This window comes from Microcaecilia unicolor, chromosome 5, assembly GCF_901765095.1.
Source record: "Microcaecilia unicolor chromosome 5, aMicUni1.1, whole genome shotgun sequence".
Classification (NCBI taxonomy): domain Eukaryota; kingdom Metazoa; phylum Chordata; class Amphibia; order Gymnophiona; family Siphonopidae; genus Microcaecilia; species Microcaecilia unicolor.
In genome coordinates, this window is record NC_044035.1 from 143,031,662 (window position 1) to 143,056,258 (window position 24,597).

General features: G+C 43.6%; 1 protein-coding gene across 1 annotated transcript in view; it reads right to left on the reverse strand.

Annotated features, from left to right (window-relative positions):
* Positions 1 to 24,597, reverse strand: part of GBF1 (golgi brefeldin A resistant guanine nucleotide exchange factor 1) — a 573,313-nt gene that overhangs the window by 306,962 nt on the left and 241,754 nt on the right. The window contains 4 exon segments of the mRNA XM_030203372.1: positions 8,669 to 8,723; positions 13,514 to 13,574; positions 13,953 to 14,061; positions 16,476 to 16,594. Coding sequence (XP_030059232.1) covers positions 8,669 to 8,723; positions 13,514 to 13,574; positions 13,953 to 14,061; positions 16,476 to 16,594 — 344 coding nt within the window.

Sequence of the window (24,597 nt, forward strand, 5' to 3'; positions counted from 1 at the left end):
TTTTGAGAAGCAACTTAAGTAGATAATTGGGGGAAGCCGACTGTTAAACAGACCTGAAAGAACCACTTTCCACAAACAATAGCAGGGAATAGCAAGGGACAAGTGGATTCAGACAGTGAATCAGAGATACCAACTATATTTCTCTTAAATGGGAGAAGATGATAACATTCAGACCTTAAGGAGAAGCCCTCAACATAGTCAACCAAGGAAAGAGTTGGATTCCCTCCTTTGGGAAACAGCAGTGGAATAGGTCCTAAAAATAGACGACAAAAGGGTCTTCTATTCCAGATACTTATTTCCAAAGAAATTGGGATGATTAAGGCCAATACTTGACCTCAAGGAACTGATCAGTACTTTTTCACAGATGTTCCTGAAGAACTCCCTACAAACAATTCTCCCCTTCCTGGAGGTGGACTGGTTTGGTTTCTGGAACTCAAAGATGCATATTCACACACTCTAATACATCCTCTCCACTGAAAATTTTCTGTTTTATAGTAAAGAGCACCTGTTATTATTTCTCCACGCTACTTTCTGGTCTATCAGCAATGCAAAGAATTTTCACAAAATACTTAACCATAGTGGCTGCACACCTAATAAATATCTGTTTCTTTCCCAACCTAAATAATTTGACTGGTGAAAGAACCCTCTCATAAAGGCGGCAACTATTAACTTCATAGAACAATCCTTTATTTGAAATCATTATGATTCTAATATTCAGTAAGTTTTTGATTAAGTGGCTACTGTTAGGGTTGTGATGAATGACTGCTTTAATCTGTATATTGTATTACATGTATGATTTTTATTTGTATTATTGTATAATTTAATACTGGTATATGCTTAGGGTTGTGATGAATGACTGCTTTAATCTGTATATTGTATTACTTGTATGATTTTTATTTGTATTATTGTATAATTTAATACTGGTTTATATTTATGATCGCCTTGAACCTCTCTTTAGGATATTAGTGGAAAAATGTCAGAATTAAATTGTGCATGAGATGTATTTATATATAATGGAAGCAGTGCATGCAAATGTGTTCCATGCATATTTTGTGTGAATATCTTAAAAGCCCAGTCTGTAGCACATTTTTTAATGTGGGCAAGTGCAATGTAATACACATTGGGAAACATAATCCAAGTACAGGTACACAATGATGAATTTCATGCCAAGTGTCGTCTAATAAAATGATCTTGGAGTCACTGTGAATACATTGAAATTTTTTGCTCAGTATGCAATGACTATCAAAAAAGCAAACAAAATTCCAAAAACGGAGAACGAAATTAGAATATCATTATGCCTATGTATTAGGTTCACACTACGACCACATCTTATGTACTGTGTACAGTTCTGACCAACTCAGCTCCAAAAGGATACAGAAGTATTAGAAAAAGTTCAAAGAAGAGTAATAAAATAATAAAAGGAAAATGGAATCTCTCTTTTGAGGAAAGGCTCAAACATTTAGGCCTCTTTAGCTTAAAAACAGGAAACTGAGAGGGGGCAGGCAGAAACTTATAAAATCACAAGCAGGATGCTCCAGTTAAAGGATAAAGCGAATGCTACATACCTGTAGAAGGTATTCTCCGAGGACAGCAGGCTGATTGTTCTCACTGATGGGTGACGTCCGCGGCAGCCCCTTCAATCGGAATCTTCACTAGCAAAAGCCTTTGCTAGCCCTCGCGCGCCGATGCGCACCGCGCATGCGCAGCCGTCTTCCCGCCCGAAACCGGCTTGGGCCGGCCAGTCTCATGTGTATCAAAACAAAGACAAGGGAAGACACAACTCCAAAGGGGAGGCGGGCGGGTTTGTGAGAACAATCAGCCTGCTGTCCTCGGAGAATACCTTCTACAGGTATGTAGCATTCGCTTTCTCAGAGGACAAGCAGGCTGCTTGTTCTCACTGATGGGGTATCCCTAGCCCCCAGGCTCACTCAAAACAACAACCATGGTCAATTGGGCCTCGCAACGGCGAGGACATAACTGAGATTGACCTAAAAAATTTACCAACTAACTGAGAGTAGAGCCTGGAACAGAACAAACAGGGCCCTCGGGGGGTGGAGTTGGATCCTAAAGCCCAAACAGGTTCTGAAGAACTGACTGCCCGAACCGACTGTCGCGTCGGGTATCCTGCTGCAGGCAGTAATGGGATGTGAATGTGTGGACAGATGACCACGTCGCAGCTTTGCAAATTTCTTCAATAGAGGCTGACTTCAAGTGGGCTACCGACGCAGCCATGGCTCTAACATTATGAGCCGTGACATGACCCTCAAGAGCCAGCCCCGCCTGGGCGTAAGTGAAGGAAATGCAATCTGCTAGCCAATTGGATATGGTGCGTTTCCCCACAGCCACTCCCCTCCTATTGGGATCAAAAGAAACAAACAATTGGGCGGACTGTCTGTTGGGCTGTGTCCGCTCCAGATAGAAGGCCAATGCTCTCTTGCAGTCCAATGTGTGCAGCTGACGTTCAGCAGGGCAGGAATGAGGACGGGGAAAGAATGTTGGCAAGACAATTGACTGGTTCAGATGGAACTCCGACACAACCTTTGGCAAGAACTTAGGATGAGTGCGGAGGACTACTCTGTTATGATGAAATTTGGTGTAAGGGGCCTGGGCTACCAGGGCCTGAAGCTCACTGACTCTACGAGCTGAAGTAACTGCCACCAAGAAAATGACCTTCCAGGTCAAGTACTTCAGATGGCAGGAATTCAGTGGCTCAAAAGGAGGTTTCATCAGCTGGGTGAGAACGACGATGAGATCCCATGACACTGTAGGAGGTTTGATAGGGGGCTTTGACAAAAGCAAACCTCTCATGAAGCGAACAACTAAAGGCTATCCTGAGATCGGCTTACCTTCCACACGGTAATGGTATGCACTGATTGCACTAAGGTGAACCCTTACAGAGTTGGTCTTGAGACCAGACTCAGACAGGTGCAGAAGGTATTCAAGCAGGGTCTGTGTAGGACAAGAGCGAGGATCTAGGGCCTTGCTGTCACACCATACGGCAAACCTCCTCCATAAAAAGAAGTAACTCCTCTTAGTGGAATCTTTCCTGGAAGCAAGCAAGATACGGGAGACACCCTCTGACAGACCCAAAGAGGCAAAGTCTACGCTCTCAACATCCAGGCCATGAGAGCCAGGGACCGGAGGTTGGGATGCAGAAGCGCCCCTTCGTCCTGCGTGATGAGGGTCGGAAAACACTCCAATCTCCACGGTTCTTCGGAGGACAACTCCAGAAGAAGAGGGAACCAGATCTGACGCGGCCAAAAAGGAGCAATCAGAATCATGGTGCCTCGGTCTTGCTTGAGTTTCAACAAAGTCTTCCTCACCAGAGGAATGGGAGGATAAGCATACAGCAGACCCTCCCCCCAATCCAGGAGGAAGGCATCCGACGCCAGTCTGCCGTGGGCCTGAAGCCTGGAACAGAACTGAGGGACTTTGTGGTTGGCTCGAGATGCGAAAAGATCCACCAAGGGGGTGCCCCACACTTGGAAGATCTGGCGCACCACTCGGGAGTTGAGCGACCACTCGTGAGGTTGCATAATCCTGCTCAACCTGTCGGCCAGACTGTTGTTTACGCCTGCCAGGTATGTGGCTTGGAGCACCATGCCGTGACGGCGAGCCCAGAGCCACATGCTGACGGCTTCCTGACACAGGGGGCGAGATCCGGTGCCCCCCTGCTTGTTGACGTAGTACATGGCAACCTGGTTGTCTGTCTGAATTTGGATAATTTGGTGGGACAGCCGATCTCTGAAAGCCTTCAGAGCGTTCCAGATCGCTCGTAACTCCAGAAGATTGATCTGTAGATCACGTTCCTGGAGGGACCAGCTTCCTTGGGTGTGAAGCCCATCCACATGAGCTCCCCATCCCAGGAGAGACGCATCCGTGGTCAGCACTTTTTGTGGCTGAGGAATTTGGAAAGGACGTCCCAGAGTCAAATTGGACCAAATCGTCCACCAATACAGGGATGCGAGAAAACTCGTGGATCACGTCCTCTAGATCCCCAGCAGCCTGAAACCACTGGGAAGCTAGGGTCCATTGAGCAGATCTCATGTGAAGGCGGGCCATGGGAGTCACATGGACTGTGGAGGCCATGTGGCCTAGCAATCTCAACATCTGCCGAGCTGTGATCTGCTGGGACGCTCGCACCCGCGAGACGAGGGACAACAAGTTGTTGGCCCTCGTCTCTGGGAGATAGGCGCGAGCCGTCCGAGAATCCAGCAGAGCTCCTATGAATTCGAGTCTCTGCACAGGGAGAAGATGGGACTTTGGATAATATATCACAAACCCCAGTAGCTCCAGGAGGCGAACAGTCATCTGCATGGACTGCAGGGCTCCTGCCTCGGATGTGTTCTTCACCAGCCAATCGTCGAGATATGGGAACACGTGCACCCCCAGCCTGCGAAGTGCCGCTGCTACTACAGCCAAGCACTTTGTGAACACCCTGGGCGCAGAGGCGAGCCCAAAGGGTAGCACACAGTACTGGAAGTGATGTGTGCCCAGCTGAAATCGCAGATACTGTCTGTGAGCTGGCAGTATCGGGATGTGTGTGTAGGCATCCTTCAAGTCCAGAGAGCATAGCCAATCGTTTTCCTGAATCATGGGAAGTAGGGTGCCCAGGGAAAGCATCCTGAACTTTTCTTTGACCAGATATATGTCCAGGGCCCTTAGGTCTAGGATGGGACGCATCCCCCCTGTTTTCTTTTCCACAAGGAAGTACCTGGAATAGAATCCCAGCCCTTCTTGCCCGGATGGCACGGGCTCGACCGCATTGGCGCTGAGAAGGGCGGAGAGTTCCTCTGCAAGTACCTGCTTGTGCTGGAAGCTGTAAGACTGAGCTCCCGGTGGACAATTTGGAGGTTTGGAGGCCAAATTGAGGGTGTATCCTTGCCGGACTATTTGGAGAACCCACTGATCGGAGGTTATGAGAGGCCACCTTTGGTGAAAAGCTTTCAACCTCCCTCCGACTGGCAGGTCGCCCGGCACTGACACTTGGATGTCGGCTATGCTCTGCTGGAGCCAGTCAAAAGCTCGCCCCTTGCTTTTGCTGGGGAGCCGAGGGGCCTTGCTGGGTCGCACGCTGCCGACGAGAGCGAGCGCACTGGGGCTTAGCCTGGGCCGCAGGCTGTCGAGAAGGAGGATTGTACCTACGCTTGCCAAAAGAGTAGGGAACAGTCTTCCTTCCCCCAAAAAATCTTCTACCTGTAGAGGTAAAGGCTGAAGGCTGCCGGCGGGAGAACTTGTCGAATGCGGTGTCCCGCTGGTGGAGCTGCTCTACCACCTGTTCGACTTTCTCTCCAAAAATGTTATCCGCACGGCAAGGCGAGTCCGCAATCCGCTGCTGGATTCTATTCTCCAGGTCGGAGGCACGCAGCCATGAGAGCCTGCGCATCACCACACCTTGAGCAGCGGCCCTGGACGCAACATCAAAGGTGTCATACACCCCTCTGGCCAGGAATTTCCTGCACGCCTTCAGCTGCCTGACCACCTCCTGAAACGGCTTGGCTTGCTCAGGGGGGAGCGCATCAACCAAGCCCGCCAACTGCCGCACATTGTTCTGCATGTGTATGCTCGTAAGCTGGTAAGACTGGATTTTGGCCACGAGCATAGAAGAATGGTAGGCCTTCCTCCCAAAGGAGTCTAAGGTTCTAGAGTCCTTGCCCGGGGGCGCCAAAGCATGCTCCCTAGAACTCTTAGCCTTCTTTAGGGCCAGATCCACAACTCCAGAATCATGAGGCAACTGGGTGCGCATCAGATCTGGGTCCCCATGGATCCGGTACTGGGACTCGATCTTCTTGGGGATGTGGGGATTAGTTAAAGGTTTGGTCCAGTTCGCAAGCAATGTCTTTTGAGGACATGATGCAAGGGAACAGTGGACGCTTCCTTAGGTGGAGAAGGATAGTCCAGGAGCTCAAACATTTCAGCCCTGGGCTCGTCCTCCACAACCACCGGGAAGGGGATGGCCGTAGACATCTCCCGGACAAAGGAAGCGAAAGACAGACTCTCAGGAGGAGAAAGCTGCCTTTCAGGAGAGGGAGTGGGATCGGAAGGGAGACCCTCAGACTCCTCGTCAGAGAAATATCTGGGGTCTTCTTCCTCTTCCCACGAGGCCTCACCCTCGGTGTCAGACACAAGTTCACGAACCTGTGTCTGCAACCGTGCCCGACTCGACTCCGTGGAGCCACGTCCACGATGGGGGCGTCGAGAGGTAGACTCCCTCGCCCGCATCGGCGAAGCTCCCTCCGCCGACGTAGTCGGGGAGCCTTCCTGGGAGGCGACGGCAGCCGGTACCGCACGCGGCACCGACGCAGGAGACCTCACCTCGGGCGATGGGCCAGCCGGTGCCACGCTCGACGGTACCGGTGGCGCAAGCACCGCCGGTACCGGAGGGGTAGGGCGCAACAGCTCTCCCAGAATCTCTGGGAGGACGGCCCGGAGGCTCTCGTTCAGAGCGGCTGCAGAGAAAGGCATGGAGGTCGATGCAGGCGTCGACGTCAGAACCTGTTCCGGGCGTGGAGGCTGTTCCGGGCTGTCCAGAGTGGAGCGCATCGACACCTCCTGAACAGAGGGTGAGCGGTCCTCTCGGCGTCGATGCCTGCTGGGTGCCGACTCCTTCGGCGACCCAGAGCTCTCGGTACCGACACGGGAAGGGGACCGGTGACGATGCTTCTTCGACTTCTTGGGACGAAGCATGTCACCGGAGCTTCCCGGTACCGACGAGGAGGACGTAGAATCCAGCCGTCGCTTCCTCGGGGCCGAGACCGAAGAGGGTCGGTCTCGGGGGGGCTGTACCGCAGGAGCCCTCAGGGTAGGGGGAGACCCACCCGAAGGCTCACCGCCACCAGCAGGGGAATGGACAGCCCTCACCTGCACTCCAGACGAAGCACCACCGTCCGACGACATCAGCAGATGAGGTCCTGGTACCACCGACGTCGATGCAGCTGTCCGATGTCTCGGCGCCGATGCAGAGGGCCGATGCCTCGATGCACTCGATGCCGAGGTTGAAGGTCTGGACGCTGAAGACGTCGATGCACTCGATACCCCCGGTGCCGATGCCGACGAAGAGCCCGAGAACAAAACGTTCCACTGGGCTAACCTCGCTACCTGAGTCCGCCTTTGCAAAAGGGAACACAGACTACAGGCCTGAGGGCGGTGCCCAGCCCCCAGACACTGAAGACACGACGCGTGCCTGTCAGTGAGCGAGATTACCCGGGCGCACTGGGTGCACTTCTTGAAGCCGCTGGAAGGCTTCGATGTCATGGGCGGAAAAATCACGCCGGCGAAATCGAAAGATGAAATGGCGAAATTTGGCACAGAAAAAAGGGAAATTTCGACCGGGGCCTAAATAAGGCCTACCCCGACGACGAAAGAAAACTTAACGGGGCGAAAAAACTCGAAGTAGAGGAAGGAAAAACCGAAGTGGCTAATCCAAAGGATTTCTCACAGAAAATGTCGAAAAACGACGCGCGAGGTCGACTTTCCGGAGCACGAACGGTAAACACAACCGTACCGAGTGCGGAGAAAAGAAGACTGGCCGGCCCAAGCTGGTTTCGGGCGGGAAGACGGCCGCGCATGCGCGGTGCGCATCGGCGCGCGAGGGCTAGCAAAGGCTTTTGCTAGTGAAGATTCTGATTGGAGGGGCTGCCGCGGACGTCACCCATCAGTGAGAACAAGCAGCCTGCTTGTCCTCGGAGAAAAGTATCTGGATTTAACTCATGCCTTTCTTAGTAGTTCAAAGACAGCTATATTCAAGTACAGTAAGTACTTTTCCTGTCCCTAGAGGGTTTACAACCAAGTTTGTACCTGAGGCAATGGAGGGCTAAGTGACTTGCCGAAGATCACAAGGAGCGGCGGTGGGATTTGAACCCTGGCTTCCCTGGTACTCAGCCCACTGCTCTAACCATTAGGCTATGCCTCCACTACTGTTTAATCTTTCAAACACTAAATCAAGAGAGGATATTCCATGAAAATAACAACCAATAAATTGAAAACAAATTGTAGAAAGTATTTTTTCATGCAGCCACAATTAAAATCTCTGGACTCTATTGCCTGAGGATACAATCAAAGTGACCAACATCAATGAGTCAAGAGAGGTTGGTAAAGCTCCTAGAGAAAAGCTCATAACAAAATTATTAGCCAGGTAAATGATGAAAATGAGTTGTAAAAAATTCTGTCTACTTAATGAAATCTGCCAGGTACTTGTAACCCAGAATGGCAATTGTTGATGACACGATGCTGAGTTCTATTAACCATGGACTGACGCAAAATGGCTTATCATATATTCTTGTAAATAATGGAAACCTGATGGAACCAGAGATTTGAACTGAGAGACTGTAGAAGTCAAATATCTGGAAGGTAGTGTTATCTCAAATTGTGATAAATACTACCGCTATGGCAAGATGTCAGCTTCCCTACAATGCAATGTTGCTTTGAAGAGCACAGACAGTAGAAAGTTTAAATGTAGGATGAGAAATGGATAAGACTAAAGGTGAGAGGTAAAGGCAAGCATTAATGGCTATTCCCTGCTAATACAACAGTCTGGCATTCATTCCGCCACAGAACTAGGAACTTCTGTTAAGAACAGTACTTACAAAGACAAGACACAGCAAGGAACAAAAACAACACTAACAATCACAACTGGTAAGAAACAGAGCTCAGAATAAAAGGTTCTCACCTTCTTCATGTTAGTCGCCATGAAGCTTTTAGCCTCTTCTTTAAACTGAGGTAACCTGCAACAAAAGATCAGATAGAAATGAATTCCAGTGGAAATGAGATCACTCACCTAAGCAAGAGTGCAAGACAAGAGCTCTGACCCAAGAAAAATAAAGTGTAGAGTTTTGCCTCTCAAAACAGAACTCATCACAAACAAAGCACCCCCCACCCCCCCATGGCAGCCTCATGATGATGAACAGTGATTCTGATGAATTTGTACACAATGAGAGCAGAGGAGAAGGATGAGACTAAGTTTGCGGCATTTGGCTGAAGGTATGTGGAGTACCAGAAACATGCTTACATAGACCCTAAAGAGACAGTGATTAAAATCTGTAAAGCTGTACTTGACTTGGAGGAACACCTGGAGCGAGATGCGGACAAGAGCTCTTGGTAAGCCAAAGAATAATACCACCCCAGACATAGCACTGCCATCAAGATCATTGCACACATGAGACCAATGTTCCCAAACCTGGCAGCCTCAGCTCTGTAGAAGAGAAGGAAGTTTTGAGACACAGGCTACAGCAAAATAAGATAAGATACAAATGGTTATTTTCGTTTGGACTGACATTCCCAGTGGTGTCAACAGAATGGTAAGAATAGACAGGCGACTTTCCAGAGGAATTAAGAAGGTAGAGGATAACAGGAATGGCCAAATTGGTTCTGCAATGAAGAACCTGCAGAGGGTTCATGTTTGAAACAAGATTTAGAGATGCATTTAACAGACAGTGTGCATTTAAGTGTGTTAGAAAGGCAGGTGTCTCGCAAGAGATTTTATATGGACGAAAGGTTTGGGGTAGACATTTGAGAGAGAAATTAATGCGAGTCAGGAGGAGGAAAGGATGGGGAGCTTCGGGAAGTACAATAAAATATAAGGGAAGCTTGGGCAAGTGGAGTCATTTTTCTGGATTACCTACAAATGGTAGGGCATAAGTGAAGTAGGACAGAGGATAACGGAAAGTGGGACGGATAAACAGGTTGGCAGGGCTGGAGAGGGAGCACCTACAGAAACAGGAAAGGTGTGAGAAAGGGTGGGAGTGAACATACACAGGATCAAAGATGAATGGGACAATTGGAGAATATAAATTGGTGAACCTGAATATTAAGGGTTTAAAATCTAGGAGAAAGATGGATTGTTCAGAGAAATTAAAAGATTGAATATAGACATTGCCTTTATTCAAGAGATCAACCTTAGAGCAGATGAATACCTATTTAATAAAAGTTTCCCATACAAATACCCAGCTGCTAATCTAATGGAACCAAAACAACAGGGGTGAGAATCCCGATAGCTCAAAGCAGAGGGTAAAGTAGAGAAAATTAAAAAAAGATCAGGGGGCATTATATAAGAAAAGAACTAGAAATAGATGCTATTAAATTGACACTGGTGGGAATTTATACCCCAAATAGGTCAATTTTTCAATGATGTGTGTGGTAAACTGACCCAAGAAAAACAAAGTGTAGAGTTTTTGCCCAAATAGAACCAAGGTCAATTCTTCAATGATGTGTGTGGTAAATTGACCCAAGAAAAATAAAGTATAGAGTTTTGCCTATGGGTGGGGAGGGGGCTTAGTGATACTGGGAGGAGCTTAATATAACTCTCAATCCTAGGAAAGACAATTCCCTAGTCCTGACTAATGAAAGACAGAAGGTGCTTTAAACAACTCATTCAAATCTTAGCAGACGGATGGCACTTTAAAACAGAAAATAAAAGAGAATATTCTTATTGTTCCACAGCTCATTGCTTCTATTCAAGAACAGACTTGCTATTAATTCGAGCTTCTCTGTTTATCTGGCGAAAATGGATATAGGTGGTGTTTGCTGATCAGACCACTCAGAAGTTTGAGGCAGTATAAAAGTTGAGGGTGGGAAAAAAACCCCATTGCACTTTTGGATACTTTATGAGAGCCTACAAGAGGATAAATGAATGTGTCAACATCTTCAATAGGAAATAAAGGATTAATTTTTTATGTAATGATAATAGGTAGATATGGCTGGGGTCTGGGAAGTGGTGGAAGACAGTAATAAAGGGATCGTTAATTGCTATAGCTGAACAAGAGAGAGAAGGGGAGGTTAAGGAGGAAGAATAAAGGCAAAGATTGTAGTGTTAGAAAAGGCTCACAAAAAATTGTTTTCTGGAGAGATCACAATAATGAAAGCAGATTTTCTTCCACCCAAGAGTTTTGACCAGTCTGGATGGCTTTTAAGGAAAAGAATGCTGCTACTCCTGATGGGGATGCTTTGCAGCAACAGAGGCAGGGAGACTTATAAAGATAAGAGGTAAGACAGATGTGGAAAGCACAGTCAGGTCCTGGAAGAAAACCTGTTCCAGTCCGCCACAGAACTGGTACTTGGGAAAAGATTCACCTTTCAGCAGGACAAGGATCAAAAGCAACAGCAACAACTATATGGGTGAGCAAGAAGAAAGTCAATGTCTATCAGTGGCTCAGTCAAAACCCAAAACTGAATCCAATAGAAAATCTGTGGCAAGACCTGACTAAACTACTATCTCCAGCCAACTTGAAAAAGCTTGAACTATTCTGCCAAGAATGGGCAAAACCTGCAGCATCCTGCTATACAAATTTGGTAGACACTTATCCTAAATGACTCATGGCTATTATTGCTGTAGAAGTAGCTTCACCAACAACATAAAATCAAAGTCTGTATTATTTAAATTCGTAAAACGTTCTGCATATTTCTTTCTTACCCTGAACATGTAGAGTACATTGTATAAATCAGTGAAGCAAATTCCTATTTTAATGAATTTTGAATTGTATTTTTTAGACAGCAGAATGTGAAAAATATACAAAGGTCTAAAGACTGGCAAAGTACTATATATAAAGCTATAATGAAGGTAATCCTTGTATGGCCACACAAAGAGTCATGGGATAGGAGGCAATGTTCTATTGTGGATTAAGAATATGTTATTGGATAGAAAACAGAGGATAGGGTTAAATGGCCATTTCTCTCGACGAAAGAGGTGAATAGTGGGGTGCTGCAGGGATCTGTACTGGGACTGGTGCTATTTAACATAATTATAAATGACCTAAAAATCAGAACGACGAGTGAGGTATTAAATTTGTGGATGGTACGAAACTATTCAAATTTGTCAAAACACATGTGGATTGTGAAGAATTGCAGGAAGACCTTAGAAAACTTGAAGACTGGGCATTCAAATGGCAGATGAAAGTTAATGTAGACAAATGCAAAGTGATTCACAATTGGGAAGACTAATCCAAATTATAGTTATCTAATGCTAGAGTCTACTTTAGGAGTCAGCACTCAAGAAAAACACCTAGGTGTCATTGTAGACAAAATGCTGAAATCTGCCCAGTGTGCGGCAGCGGCCAAAAAAGCAAACAGGATGCTAGGAATTATTAGGAGAGGGAAGCAAAATAAGACCAAAAATATAATGCCTCTGTAATCACTCCACGGTGCAACTTCACCTCAAGTATTGTGTTCAACTCTGGTCGCCATATCTCAAAAAAGATATAGCAGAATTAGAAAAGGTTCAAAGAAGAGCGAATAAAGTGATAGAGGGGATTGAACGGCTCCCGTATAAGGAAAAGCTAAAGAGGCTATGGCTCTTCTGCTTGGAAAAGAGACAGCTGAGGGGAAATATGACAGAGGTTTATACAATACTGAGTGGAATAAAAATGCTTGTTTATTCTTTCCAAAAATACAAGAACTAGGAGGCACACACAAGCTGCTAAATAGTAAATTTAGAACAAATCAGAGAAAATATTTCTTTACTCAACATGCAATTAAACTCTAGAATGTGTTGAAAGCTGTTAGCTTAGCAGGATTTAAAAAAAGGTTTGGATACATTACTAAAAGAACAATCCATAAGCCATATTAAGATGGGCTTGGGAAAATCCACTGCTTTTTTTCAAGGATAAGCAGCATACAGTTTGTTTTACTCTTTTGGTATATGAACAGGTAACTTGTGGCCTGGAATGGTCACTGTTGGAAACAGGATACTGGGCTTGATGGACCTTTGATCTGTCCCAGTATGGCAAGGCTTATGTTCTTATGAATTTTTAACATTTTTTAAAAATAAAGGTCAAAGTAATAACTTGCAACCACATGTCAATTGCAGCAGTGCAGGATTCAACTCAACACACAAAAACAAAAAAGAAAAAAGGTTGCAGAAGTCTTTTTACTAGCTGCCTGTTAGGACCAGTAATAGGCTTTATACATTTTTTTACTGTAGTGTCCAGATATTATTTAGAGCTTAGAAGAGCACCACATTTGTAATTCTTGCACTTAAAAAAAAAAAAAAACAGAAGAAGTTTGAAAACTAATTTGAAGATGACTTCAGGGGAGGGGAAGAGACTAAAGGTGACCACCAGGTAATTGTATGGGACAACACAGATAAGATAGTATGTAAAAGGTAAAAACCATGTGAAGAAAAGTGCTCTGGTTGACACTGGAAAACAAACTCTCATGGCTGTCCCTGACTGTGGTTAGTTTGACTCGGAGCCTATGTTTATGCTCCTGTGTTATTTCATTTAAAAATATTACTGCTGAAATGGACATCATCTGCTAAGCAGAATCTGCTCGATTTACTCAGATCAAATAAGCGTTGTTCCCTAGCCAACTTATTTTGGGGTTCTCTTTATCTTTAAGCAGACCTCTCTAGCATAAAAAAAACTTACATAAGCTTAGTGGGATAGCAAAGCACAGACTTGCTCCATCAACCAGAGCAGTGTCTAACAGCACAACTTGTCTTGCAGACCCTCATGAAGTGTGGAATATGCCAGTCCTCAGGGGGCTGTGTCAGCAAGGCTGAGGCAAACACAAGTGGGTTTACCTTGAGAAGAGCAGCTGCACCATGTCGGCAAGAGTATGCTCTGCAGATTTTCTCAATAACTCTGCGAAGACAAAAACAAATAACACAGGTGTCATTACGCTGTGTGATATTATCAAGAGGATTCGACAAGCGGACTTCCCTCCAAGTCTTGTTTACAAAGGATTACAGCAAGTTTATTAAAACCAGCTTCAGCTTGTTCTCTTGTCTCTTGTGCAGTGAAGGCTTGAAAGCACCATGTGGTGCTATAGCTCTGACTTGGCATTAGCTCCCAAGTTCCTGTGTGAGAGAAGATGAGCAGAAGCTGTGACTGGTATAGCATCCTATTCCTCACCATCCTTATTAGCTCACTGAGTTTGGTAAATAAGATCTCAAGATACTGTGGGTCTGAAAATTCCAAGACTGTATAAGGCACATGGAAGAACGAAAAAAAACATCTTACCACTGAGCCTCATTTCAAAGCATATCCGGAAACAGGACTGCATAATTTCACACACTGACTCATTTGTGAGGTGAGCTCCTACTGGAGTGAGCAGCAGAGTCCGTAGAACCTGAGCAAGGAGCAAAGTTCAAACTGAGGATAGCAGCAGCAGATTTTGAACATTTTTACAGGAGAAATACAGCTAAGTTATGCATAACAGTAAAAACAATTAAGATGTGAAATTACAATGCATGAACATGAAATCCATAAACAGCAAACTCAAAATCTTTTAGATTCTCTGAAAGTAGTCAAAGATCTTGTGCTTAGCATCAGTACATGTTATGCCTTAGGTTATCTGATGCACAATGCCAGTTTTGATTCAAAGCCTATCTCGTGCTGCTGCAGTCGTTAGTCAACTTGGATACTGAGAAATAAATGTGAAGTTCTAAGAGAAACCTTTATTGGACTAACAATATATCTATGACTTTGGAAAGCTGTGCTGAATGAGTGATAATACTTCCTAAATGTACTAGTAAATTATAGGTTATATTACAATGGCAGTGCAATGCTATTTGTTTTCAAAGTGTAAAATGTTGTAAAGTAAAAGGAAAGGGGGGGGGGTTATTTACAAAGGGATGGGGAAAATGAGCCACAAAAAAAGAAGAATTTACAACTACAGGACTATGTCCAATAATGGGTGAGGAAAACAATTTCCCTAATTAGATTCCATGTCTGATTCAAAGTGTTTGTGCACTTTAATTCTGAATGGTTTTCCTTATTAGATAATTTTGAACTACTACAGCACTAGGCAACATTTGAATCCAAAACTTTCTCTCCATATAAGCTATTGCATATATAGATCCCACAACCGCTCTTCACACCAAATATACACAATTGACAGGTCAACACTCACATCTTGTGGGAAAACAAAGAAAAAAAGATAAGCATACATTTTCAAAAGATGCAAGCTATATGCAAAATAAAATTTATATGAGATGAAAACCTCATCACCAAAACTGACTGGTAAACTCTTACTCAGAGTCATGTATGTGTGCATCAAGCTTGTGTGTATTATTGCTCAATTAATAATATGTTTCTGTTGAAGGCTAAGGGTAGTTGTACTGAATAAAAAACAAGCCTCCTTTACCTCATGACCCTATCTTTTCTGTGCCTTTTTCAGAAAGAGGTAGAAAACGCCCTTCCACAGTCTTGTTTTTTTTTTTTTATTTTATTTAACAGCAGGAAGGGACTTTGCCACATAGAGACAGTTTTGAATGTTTGGGGGAAAGAGGTCTCTTAATGGGGGGAGGGTTCCTTAATCTTAGAAAGAGTAACATGAGGAATGATAAGGAGCCATTGCCAAGTGGAGACATTTTTTGTATTTTTAAATTGGTGAAGAGAAAAAAAAAAAAAGATACATGGCAGCATTATATGGAGACACTTTTTCATTTTTGGAAGGAAAAAAAGAAGAGAGGTTGAGATCAACTTTTTTTTTAATATTTTAATTTCTGGAGGCATAGAGGGAGGAAGGAAGGGAGAGGAGATCACAGATACCAGAAGGGTGGTGACAGGGAAGCAGATATGTTTTCTATGGAGAGAAAAAGGCATTACTGTTTTGTTATGACTTTAAGAGGACAAACAGCCAGTTATTGCTGAAAAAAAATCAAATCATTAACCAGTTAACTGCACTAAAACTTTTAGATTCAGTTAAATATTCACCACCTGTAGATCCCTTCTTTATTTCCCTCCTCTGAGATTTCTCCTTCTACTCCCATCTCACAAATCTCATCCCTTTTTCTTATTCTCTATTCTCTATCCCCATCCTAGGGCTGATCATCAAGATCCCTTTTCCCCAACAAAAGGGCCAAATAAAGTTAACTGGACACATAAAAATAAACCAAAATACGACTTACATAAAGTTTTTAAAATCCTATTTAAACTATAAATATATGCAAATTTATGTAAACATATCAAATAATTAACCCTATTTTAAAGAGAGGTTTTTTTGAACTGCTGACTAAAGCAAAACAAAGTGAGCAGTTGTTTCTCCTTTTAGACTATGTGTAGCTAACTACAATGGTAAAAATGTAAATAGAAACTAGAAAAGAAAAATAAACCAGCAAAAAAAATTAGCCTACAAGACTGGATTAGAGAGGACACCAGCTGAAATAGGCTTTTATCCTACCAAACACTGGCCGCACACTCACACCCATACACATAACTCTCTGGGTTTTAGATTGCTGTGTCCTTGCCTCACTTCCCCCAAGTGTGTGGTCACAGTTACAAGCCTCCTCTGGGCTCAGCACATCAGGAGCTTGTTGCGCTTGAAATCAATTAATTTAAGCTTTCAATTATCTTTTACCTCAAAAAGCTTTTACTTTAGGCACATGAGCCCTATGTTTAAACATAACACTAGGTATTAAGCGCCTGCAGAGTCAAAACACTGGCTATGTCTCTGTGTAACAGGATACAAAACAGCTCCAGCAATTACTCTAATTGCCTTCTAACTCAGCACAGGGCCATGGCCCACCTCTTTCCATTTACCTGCAAGATTTTCATCAGGACCACCTCATCGCTTGCTGGATCTGTGCCAACAAAGCGGGCATGAGTAACAGCATCAGCCATGTTTTCCACACTTTCAGCTGTGCTCTCATGGCTAGGATCTGCCAAAAATAAAAGCAAAATTAAAATAAACCGATGCACATTTTTAAATTGAAGTTCAGTTCTTCCTGTGTTAACATTACAGATGGTTTAAATTTGCTTTAATTGTACAGGAACCAGCCGGTAACTGAACACAAGAGTCCCACGACAGAAATAGACACACACCAAAAAGTGGGAAATGAAAGAAGGCTGAACAAACCACAGAATCAACAAAGAAAGTTTTGTGTTGTTGTGCATCATTTTTTTTACTCATGGCAGTAATAAATTTTCTTTGTTGATCCTGTGGTTTGTTCAGCCTTCCCTCGTTTCCCACTTTTTGGTGTGTGCCTTAATTGTACTGCACATATTCATAACTCATGCCAGACAAATGGCACAGCAGTTGTAAGAATCAAAATATTGTGAAATATTTCTGCTACAGATACTCTATATGCCAAGCATGGCCATCACTATTCAGGCTCTGTACTAGCACTATGCATAGCGCTACTCATAAAAGCATAATACTCCCAAGTCCTAATCTCTGCTTTGCCATTAGCTTTCTGCATACAAGTCATTTTACTGTCCTGAACATCAATGTATCTAATTACTGCTATGAATTTTCTAAAGTACCATAGGCATTCAGAGAATCAAGTACCTAGACAGGATAAAATCGCTCCAAGATGGAGGGGATCTTTCCCTGCTCAAATAAAAATTAAATGTAAATATACAAATGGAGAGTTGCTCCAATAACCAGTAGCAGCGCTACAGGAGTTCAGAGTTTGAAGCCTAGAACCAGCTCTTCTTAATCAGAGTCAGCAAAGGCATTAAGAGCCCACAGGAGGGATTCTCAGCTATCACATAAATCTGGTCAGCAAGCTTTGCTCAGTACTATGTATGGCAAGCTCCTAAAGGAGCCAAGGTCGCTCACTTCTAGCAAAGAAGTGCTGCTGCAGTAGCTGGGTAACAAGGGAGGAGGGCTGAGAGGAAATCTCAACAAAAAAAAAAAAAAAGAAAAAAAAGCATTTAGATACAAGATATTTATAGATGTTACGTGCTCAGAACTTTTTACTTCTGGGTCATCTTTACATGCATAGTGAACAGAACCTTTTTATACAAAATGAATGTATTTGGTATATGCCTTTCACAAGGACTAAGGCAAAAATATAGCTAACACCACAAAAATCAAATAGAAAAGTAAAAGAATATTAACACAATGAGCACAGATTGTAAGCTCTTTGAGCAGGGACTGTCCCTCTATGTTTAAATTGTACAGCGCTGCGTAACCCTTGTAGCGCTTTAGAAATGTTTAGTAGTAGTAGTAGTATTCAAAAATATTTATGCAGTTAGCAGCAAAGCCAAACACATAAGTGTTATGCGTTTGTTTTATTTTTAATAATTCCTGGAGATTGAACTGGTAATTAACTTATTACATCTAACTGGTGATATTCAGTCACTAAATGAATATAAAATTCAAAAGCCAAGCAGACCACACACATAGCAGGTATATCTTGAAATGTCTAATTTGGACATTTCACCTTGTTATGGATGTGTAGCGGTGCTAAGGGACCCTTTCACTAAGGCTTTGTGTAAACTAACAGAATTAGGGCGCAATACAATGCTAAGAAGCCTATTTTATATCTATGGGCTTCTTAGCGTTTCGCGAGTGCTCAGCTTTAGTAAAATGGCTCCTAATTGCATACTGCCACCAAATATATGTATGATTTGAAATCATCTAAGTTAACTTTTCAAATTATACCTTCTTCATCCAGGTAAATATTGACCTCAATATATTGATACAAAACAAAATAAGCAAAATAAAGTACAGCTAAAAATGTAAGCACACGTTACTATTTAAAAAGCTATCAATTTCAATTAATGGTCCTAAACAGCCTAAACAGTTAAACCATTTCAGTTTATTTAAAAAAATTAAAAAAAATTGCTTAAAAAATGAAAACCACCATCTTCTGAAAATTACTTTCTGTTCCATAATATCTTTTCTTAATATTCTGAGGTGAATAAAATGCGCTAGCTCTAGTTTCTGACAACTTAGCTCTCGGTAATGGAAGAATAACAAAAGCATCCTTAGAGGACAGTAAAGCTCATGAAGAATTTTATAGAATATATCGTTCATTAGACAAGCAGGACAGCTGTCCATCAGACTACTTAAGGCTTGTAAAATATGGTTCGAAAATGTATCGCCAGATAGAAGATGTGCATCCACATTCTACACTAAGGTAACATTTATTCGTACGTACTAATTTCCTTTTCTTGATTTCTGCTAGATCAATCCAGATGAGTGGGTTACATACACAAAACAGCAGATGGCAGGCAGACTACAGATATTTAGGGGGTCTTTTACTAAAGATTAGCTCGAGATATCTGCAACAGGGTCCATTTTTATTCCTATGGGCCCTGCTGCAGATAACTCAAGCTTACCTTTAGTAAAAGACCACCTTAGCGACATCATCACCAGTATAAGTAGTGGTGTAGCCCTGGACCCTGGCAGTATACTATTGAAAAAGCAGACTTATAAAACTTGAATAACTTTGAAAACAAATCCTCAGAAAACCTAGTGGCCAAAAAAAACTTCAACAGAACCTCTGCATGGATAAAGCTGAGGTCCCAACTCAAATCACTGGAAGATACTGAAAGGAATAACCTGATACCTTAGTCTTCCCATGTAGGTCTAAAAGTGATCAAGCACAAATAAAGGAAAGAAAATTAGCAAGTGAGAACAAATTTCACCTTCTTTATCACCCTGCCTGCTAGACCAGTCCAGACAAGTAGGTCCTGGGTAGGAAGAAGACAAGGGCCTTATGAATACTGCCTTTTCCAGCTTACCAACCTTCTCCATCCAAATGTCCAAACTGTCCTGCTTGAGCAAAACAGAGACATCCTGCATTTAGACTCAAGTTCAACCGCTCTGGACATCACCCAAAGCACCACCAATGCTTTGATACAGTGGGGCCTATGACCTGACAAAATTCCTTCTTCCAGTCCTGAGAACATTAACCATTAAGCACTCTAATCCATATTGAAGACTGGAAGCTACTCTACTTCTATGCTGCCCACCAAGCACAGCAGAGCAGAACAAAACAAAAAAACAGTCCAAATAATAGGAAACTGTTACCCTTAGGTACATGAGTAAGGCCATGAGAATGACCAAAATGTAAAGGGCCTTAAAAGGACACACTCAATCAATGCAGGTGATGTTGGAAATTTAATCACTTGAATGAGAAAAATGACAAAATGATCCTAGGCAATAAGAGAGGTTTGTCTGGGGACCAAGGAGGATCGTGAAAAGGGAAAGAAGACTCTGAACCCAACAAGTTCTGTCTGGGCAGATAGCCACCTTAAAAAAAAAAAAAAAAAAACTTTCCTCAGAGATAAATCTCTGGGACAAATGGCTCTAAGAGTGGGGTCCTGAGGGACTTCCAGCCAGAGGAGAAAAATGAAACTGACTAATCCCCTGCAAACCACTAAGGAAAACACTCAAGGCCCCTCAAGTGTGCTGCCATCAAGGTAGTTGCCCCTTGCAACCTACAACAGACTAGATCCAGCACTTGCACCCTGAGAGAACCGAGGACCAGACCACCGCTGAAGTTTCCTTATCAAAAGCCTAGCATACAAGCAAATGACACTTATTGCAACTAGTTTCAAGCAGATGAACAGGAGAATGACTCACACACAATCAGGTGCATGACAACCACCAGTGCTAAAAAACCTTTGCACAAGCAACATCTCAACAGGGCCAGATCACAACCCAAAAGCAACCTGGGCCTCCCTGAACAGAGGGCTGTGAAAAGTTACTCTAAGACCGGGGGGGGGGGGGGGGGGGGGGGGGGGAGGTTCCTCTGGGGGAACACAGAAAATAGAGCTGTTTTATGGGGAAAGGAAAAAGGAGAGAAGGTAGAGTCTGATGGTGGAGAAGAGGTTTCCCAGATGGGTAAAGGAAGCACCTGGTGCAGGATAGTGACATTTGAGTAGGGAGAGGGTGGAAGGATGGATGATTGGTGGTGGTGGTGGCAGCAGCAGCAGATCAAGAACCTGGCTGGCAAGGTAGTGGAAGGAGGGAGGGTGACATACAAGGGAAAGGGATAGCATGATGAAGGGATAAGACAGAAGTTGGCTATAAACACCACAACAAACATGCAGCCCAGTCCATGCAGGCTCACACAGACCCAATTCTAGATTAAATCAACAATGAATGTGATATTATATACTTCATCATTGTCTTTCTTTTTTGTTTCTGGGACATAGACTGTGGAAATCTGCCCAGCTCTGTCCTTGTGTTCCAACTATTAAAGTTGCAGTCATATCTTATCAAAATCCATCTTGTCATCTGTGGGACACAGACCGTAAAAGACTGCCCGAAACAGTCCTCACGTTCCAAATTACTGGCGTTTACTTCGAAGCTCTCTCCAGCCCATCCTAAACTAGGTAGAGAAATCATGGATGCCTTTCAAAGTGCTCTGCTCAGAAATATGGTGATGGAACTCACAAGGGAGTGAGTGATGCTGGATCTGGTGCTCACAAATGGTGAAAGTGTACCTAATGTCCTAGTGGGTGCCCACCTGGGCAGCAGTGATCATCAAACTGTTGGTTTGATATAACAGCTAAAGGGGAGGGCAGCCACTCAAAACTCAGTCCTGGATTTCAAACATGCTGACTTTAGTAAAATGGGGAAATATGTGAAGAGCAAGCTGATGGGCTGGGAAGATATACGAGAAGTAGAAAGGCAGTGGTCCAGGATGAAAGGAGCTATAAATATGGCTTAGAGAACCATATCAGTTTCCTTTTTCTCTTGCTTTTATTTACTGTCCTTACATAAAAGGTTAGTAGCTATATTTATTGCTATATGTAGCACTCAGACCGTACAAGCCAGCCCAGTACCCGCCTTAGTTGATTCAAAGTTGTCATCTAAGCATCACTTGATATGCAAACACATATGCAACCATTTAAGTTTAAAAAATTTTTTATGCCATTCATTTTCTAATTAGAGATCCTCTGTGTCCTACCCACACCATTTTGAATTCCGCCACAGTATTTTTTCTCCACCACCTCCCCCCCTCAGGAGGGTATTCCAGGCATCAACTACCCTCTCCATGAAAAAGAATTCCCTGACATTACTCCTAAGTCTACCACCTCACAACCTCAATCCAAGACCTGTAGTTTTACCATTTTCTCTTCTCTGGAAAATATCTGTTTCTATATTAATACCTTTCAAGTATTTAAACGTCTGTATCATATCTCCCTTGTCCCTCTTCTCCTCTAAGATATACATATTCAGGTCTTCCAGTCTCATATGTCTTTTGGCGCAATCCCCATATCATTGTTGTCACCTTCCTCTGGACCGCTTCATCTTCTTACATCTTTAGCAAGATATGGCCTCCAAAACTGAACACAATAACCAGGTGGGGCCTCACCAACGACTTGTACAGGGGCATCAACACCTCTTTTCTTCTGCTATATACACCTCTCTCTATATAACCTACCACCCACTGTTTCATTGACTTCAGATCCTCAGATATTATCACCCCACGATCCCACTTTCTTGTATGTGCATATCAGCCTCTCACCGCCTAACACATACGTCTCCCTTGGATTTCTACTCCCTAAGTGCATCACTCTGCACTTCTTTGCACTGAATTTTAATTGCCAAACATTAAACCATTCTTCTAACTTTTGCAGATCTTTTTCATGTTTTCCACTCCCACCGGAGTGTCCACTCTGTTACAAATCTTGGTATCATCCACAAAAGCAGAACTTACCTTCTAACCCTTCGGCAATGTCGCTCACAAATATATTGAACAGAATCAGCCCCAGCGCTGATCCTTGAGGCACTCCAGTACTCATCTTTCCTTCCTCCGAGTGAATTCCATTTATCACCACCCTCTAGCATCTGTCCGTCAACCAGTTCTTAATCCAGTTCACCACTTTGAGTCCTAACTTCAGCCTATCAAGTTTATTCAAGAGCCTCCTATGAGGAACCATATCAAAGGCTTTACTGAAATCTAAGTAGATTACATCTAGTGCACATCCTTGATACAATTCTCTGATCACCCAGTCAAAGATTTCAGATTTATTTAATATGTTGTCTTGTATCTTGTACCCAATTGGATTCCAGGAAATTCACTATCCTTTCCTTCAGCATTACTTCCATTACTTTTCCACTAACCGAAGTGAGACTTAACAACCTGTGGTTTCCAGTTTCTTCTCTGTCACCACTTTTGTGAAAAGGGACCACATCCGCTCTTCTCTAATCCCACGGAACCTCCCCCGTCTCCAAGGATTTATTAAACAAATCTTTAAGAGGACCTGCCAGAATCTCTCTGAGTTCCATCAATATCCTGGAATGGATTCCATCCGGTCTCATGGCTTTGTTCACCTTTACATTTTCAAGTTCATCATAAACACTTTCTTCTGTAAATGGTACTATATTCACTCCATTCTCATATGTACCTTTGCCAGTCAATCGTGGTCCTTCTCCAGGATTTTCTTCCGTGAACACAGAAGTATTTGCCACATAGAGGTTCACAGCATCTTTCAGTCTCACAATTCCATTTTTAGTCTTCCTCCTTTCACTAATATATCTGAAAAAAAGTCTTGTTGCCCCTCCTTACATTTTTAGCCATTTGTTCTTCTGCTTTCACCAGATGTATCTCTCTTGGCTTCTTTGTTTCATCTGGTACTCCTCTCTGTGTTCTTCTTCTTGAGTTTTCCTGTATTTTATGAACACCAAATCTTTAGCCTTTATTTTCTCAGCCATTTGCTTAGAGAACCATATGGTTTCCTTTTTCTCTTGTTTTTATTTACTTTCCTTACATAAAAGATTAGTAGCTATATTTATAGCTCCTTTCAGCCTAGACCACTGCATTTCTACTTCTCGTATATCCTCCTAGCTCATCAGCTCTTTCTTCACGAATTCTCCCATTTTACTAAAGTCAGCATGTTTGAAATCCAGGACTGAGTTTTGAGTGGCTGCCCTCCCCTTTAGCTGTTATATCAAACCAAACAATTTGATGATCACTGCTGCCCAGGTGGGCACCCACTAGGACATTAGACACACGTTCCACATTTGTGAGCACCAGATCCAGCGTTGCTCCCTCCCTCGTGAGTTCCGACACCATATGTTTGAGCAGAGCACTTTGAAAGGAATCCACGATCTCTCTACTTCTTTCTGATTCTGCAGATGAAACTATCCAATCCACATACATCAGGTTGAAATCTCCAAGCAACAGCACCTCTCTTTTCTTTCCCAGCTTTTGGATAACTGTAACCAGATCTTTATCTAGTTCCTCCAATTGTGACTTGGTCTCCCAGACCCTCTTCTTGCTCCTCTTCCTGCAGCTGCTCAAGTGCAAGGAGGCCTCTCTTCCTCCGGTGTCATTCTTCCAAGGCCAAAAGCTCTTCCTCCTCATGGAGCTGCAGCTGCTCCAGCCCTGGTGGGCCTTCCCCCTCTTCTAATGCTATCTGCTCCAGGGCATGCAGCCCTTCCTCCTCCTCTTCCTTCTCTCTCATGAATCTAGAGCACTCCTCCTCGCTGCTGGAAGTGTCCTCCTGTCCCCTTGCTGTTGAAAAAGTGATTGCATGAATGTTAGGAAATGTTGCTAACATAGGGCTATATAGTGTCACACCAGGCAGGGATCTACAGAGGGGTGTCACATGATGGTTTGCCAGTGGATGTGCTTTTATTTTGTAGTAACAGGCATTCAGGGCTACACAGAGGCATAGTCTGGTTGTGCATACAATATGAAGGACATAATGTTGGTCTGATTGGACATAGACCACTAATGGGAAGGGGGAGTTGTAGGGATGGATAGGCAGGCATGCCTCCGTGACAAAGCAGTTCATATATTGCTATTGCTGTGAGGATACATCTGTCAAGTTCCCATCTCTCTGCAGCTGCTATGTCCGTGGTGAAACGGATTTTATATGGCTCCGCTATTTCACTCATAGGGGTCCACTGAATTCTGGAAGGTAGAAGTTTGAGGGCATAGTTTCCACTGGCAGCTACTATCAACAAGAA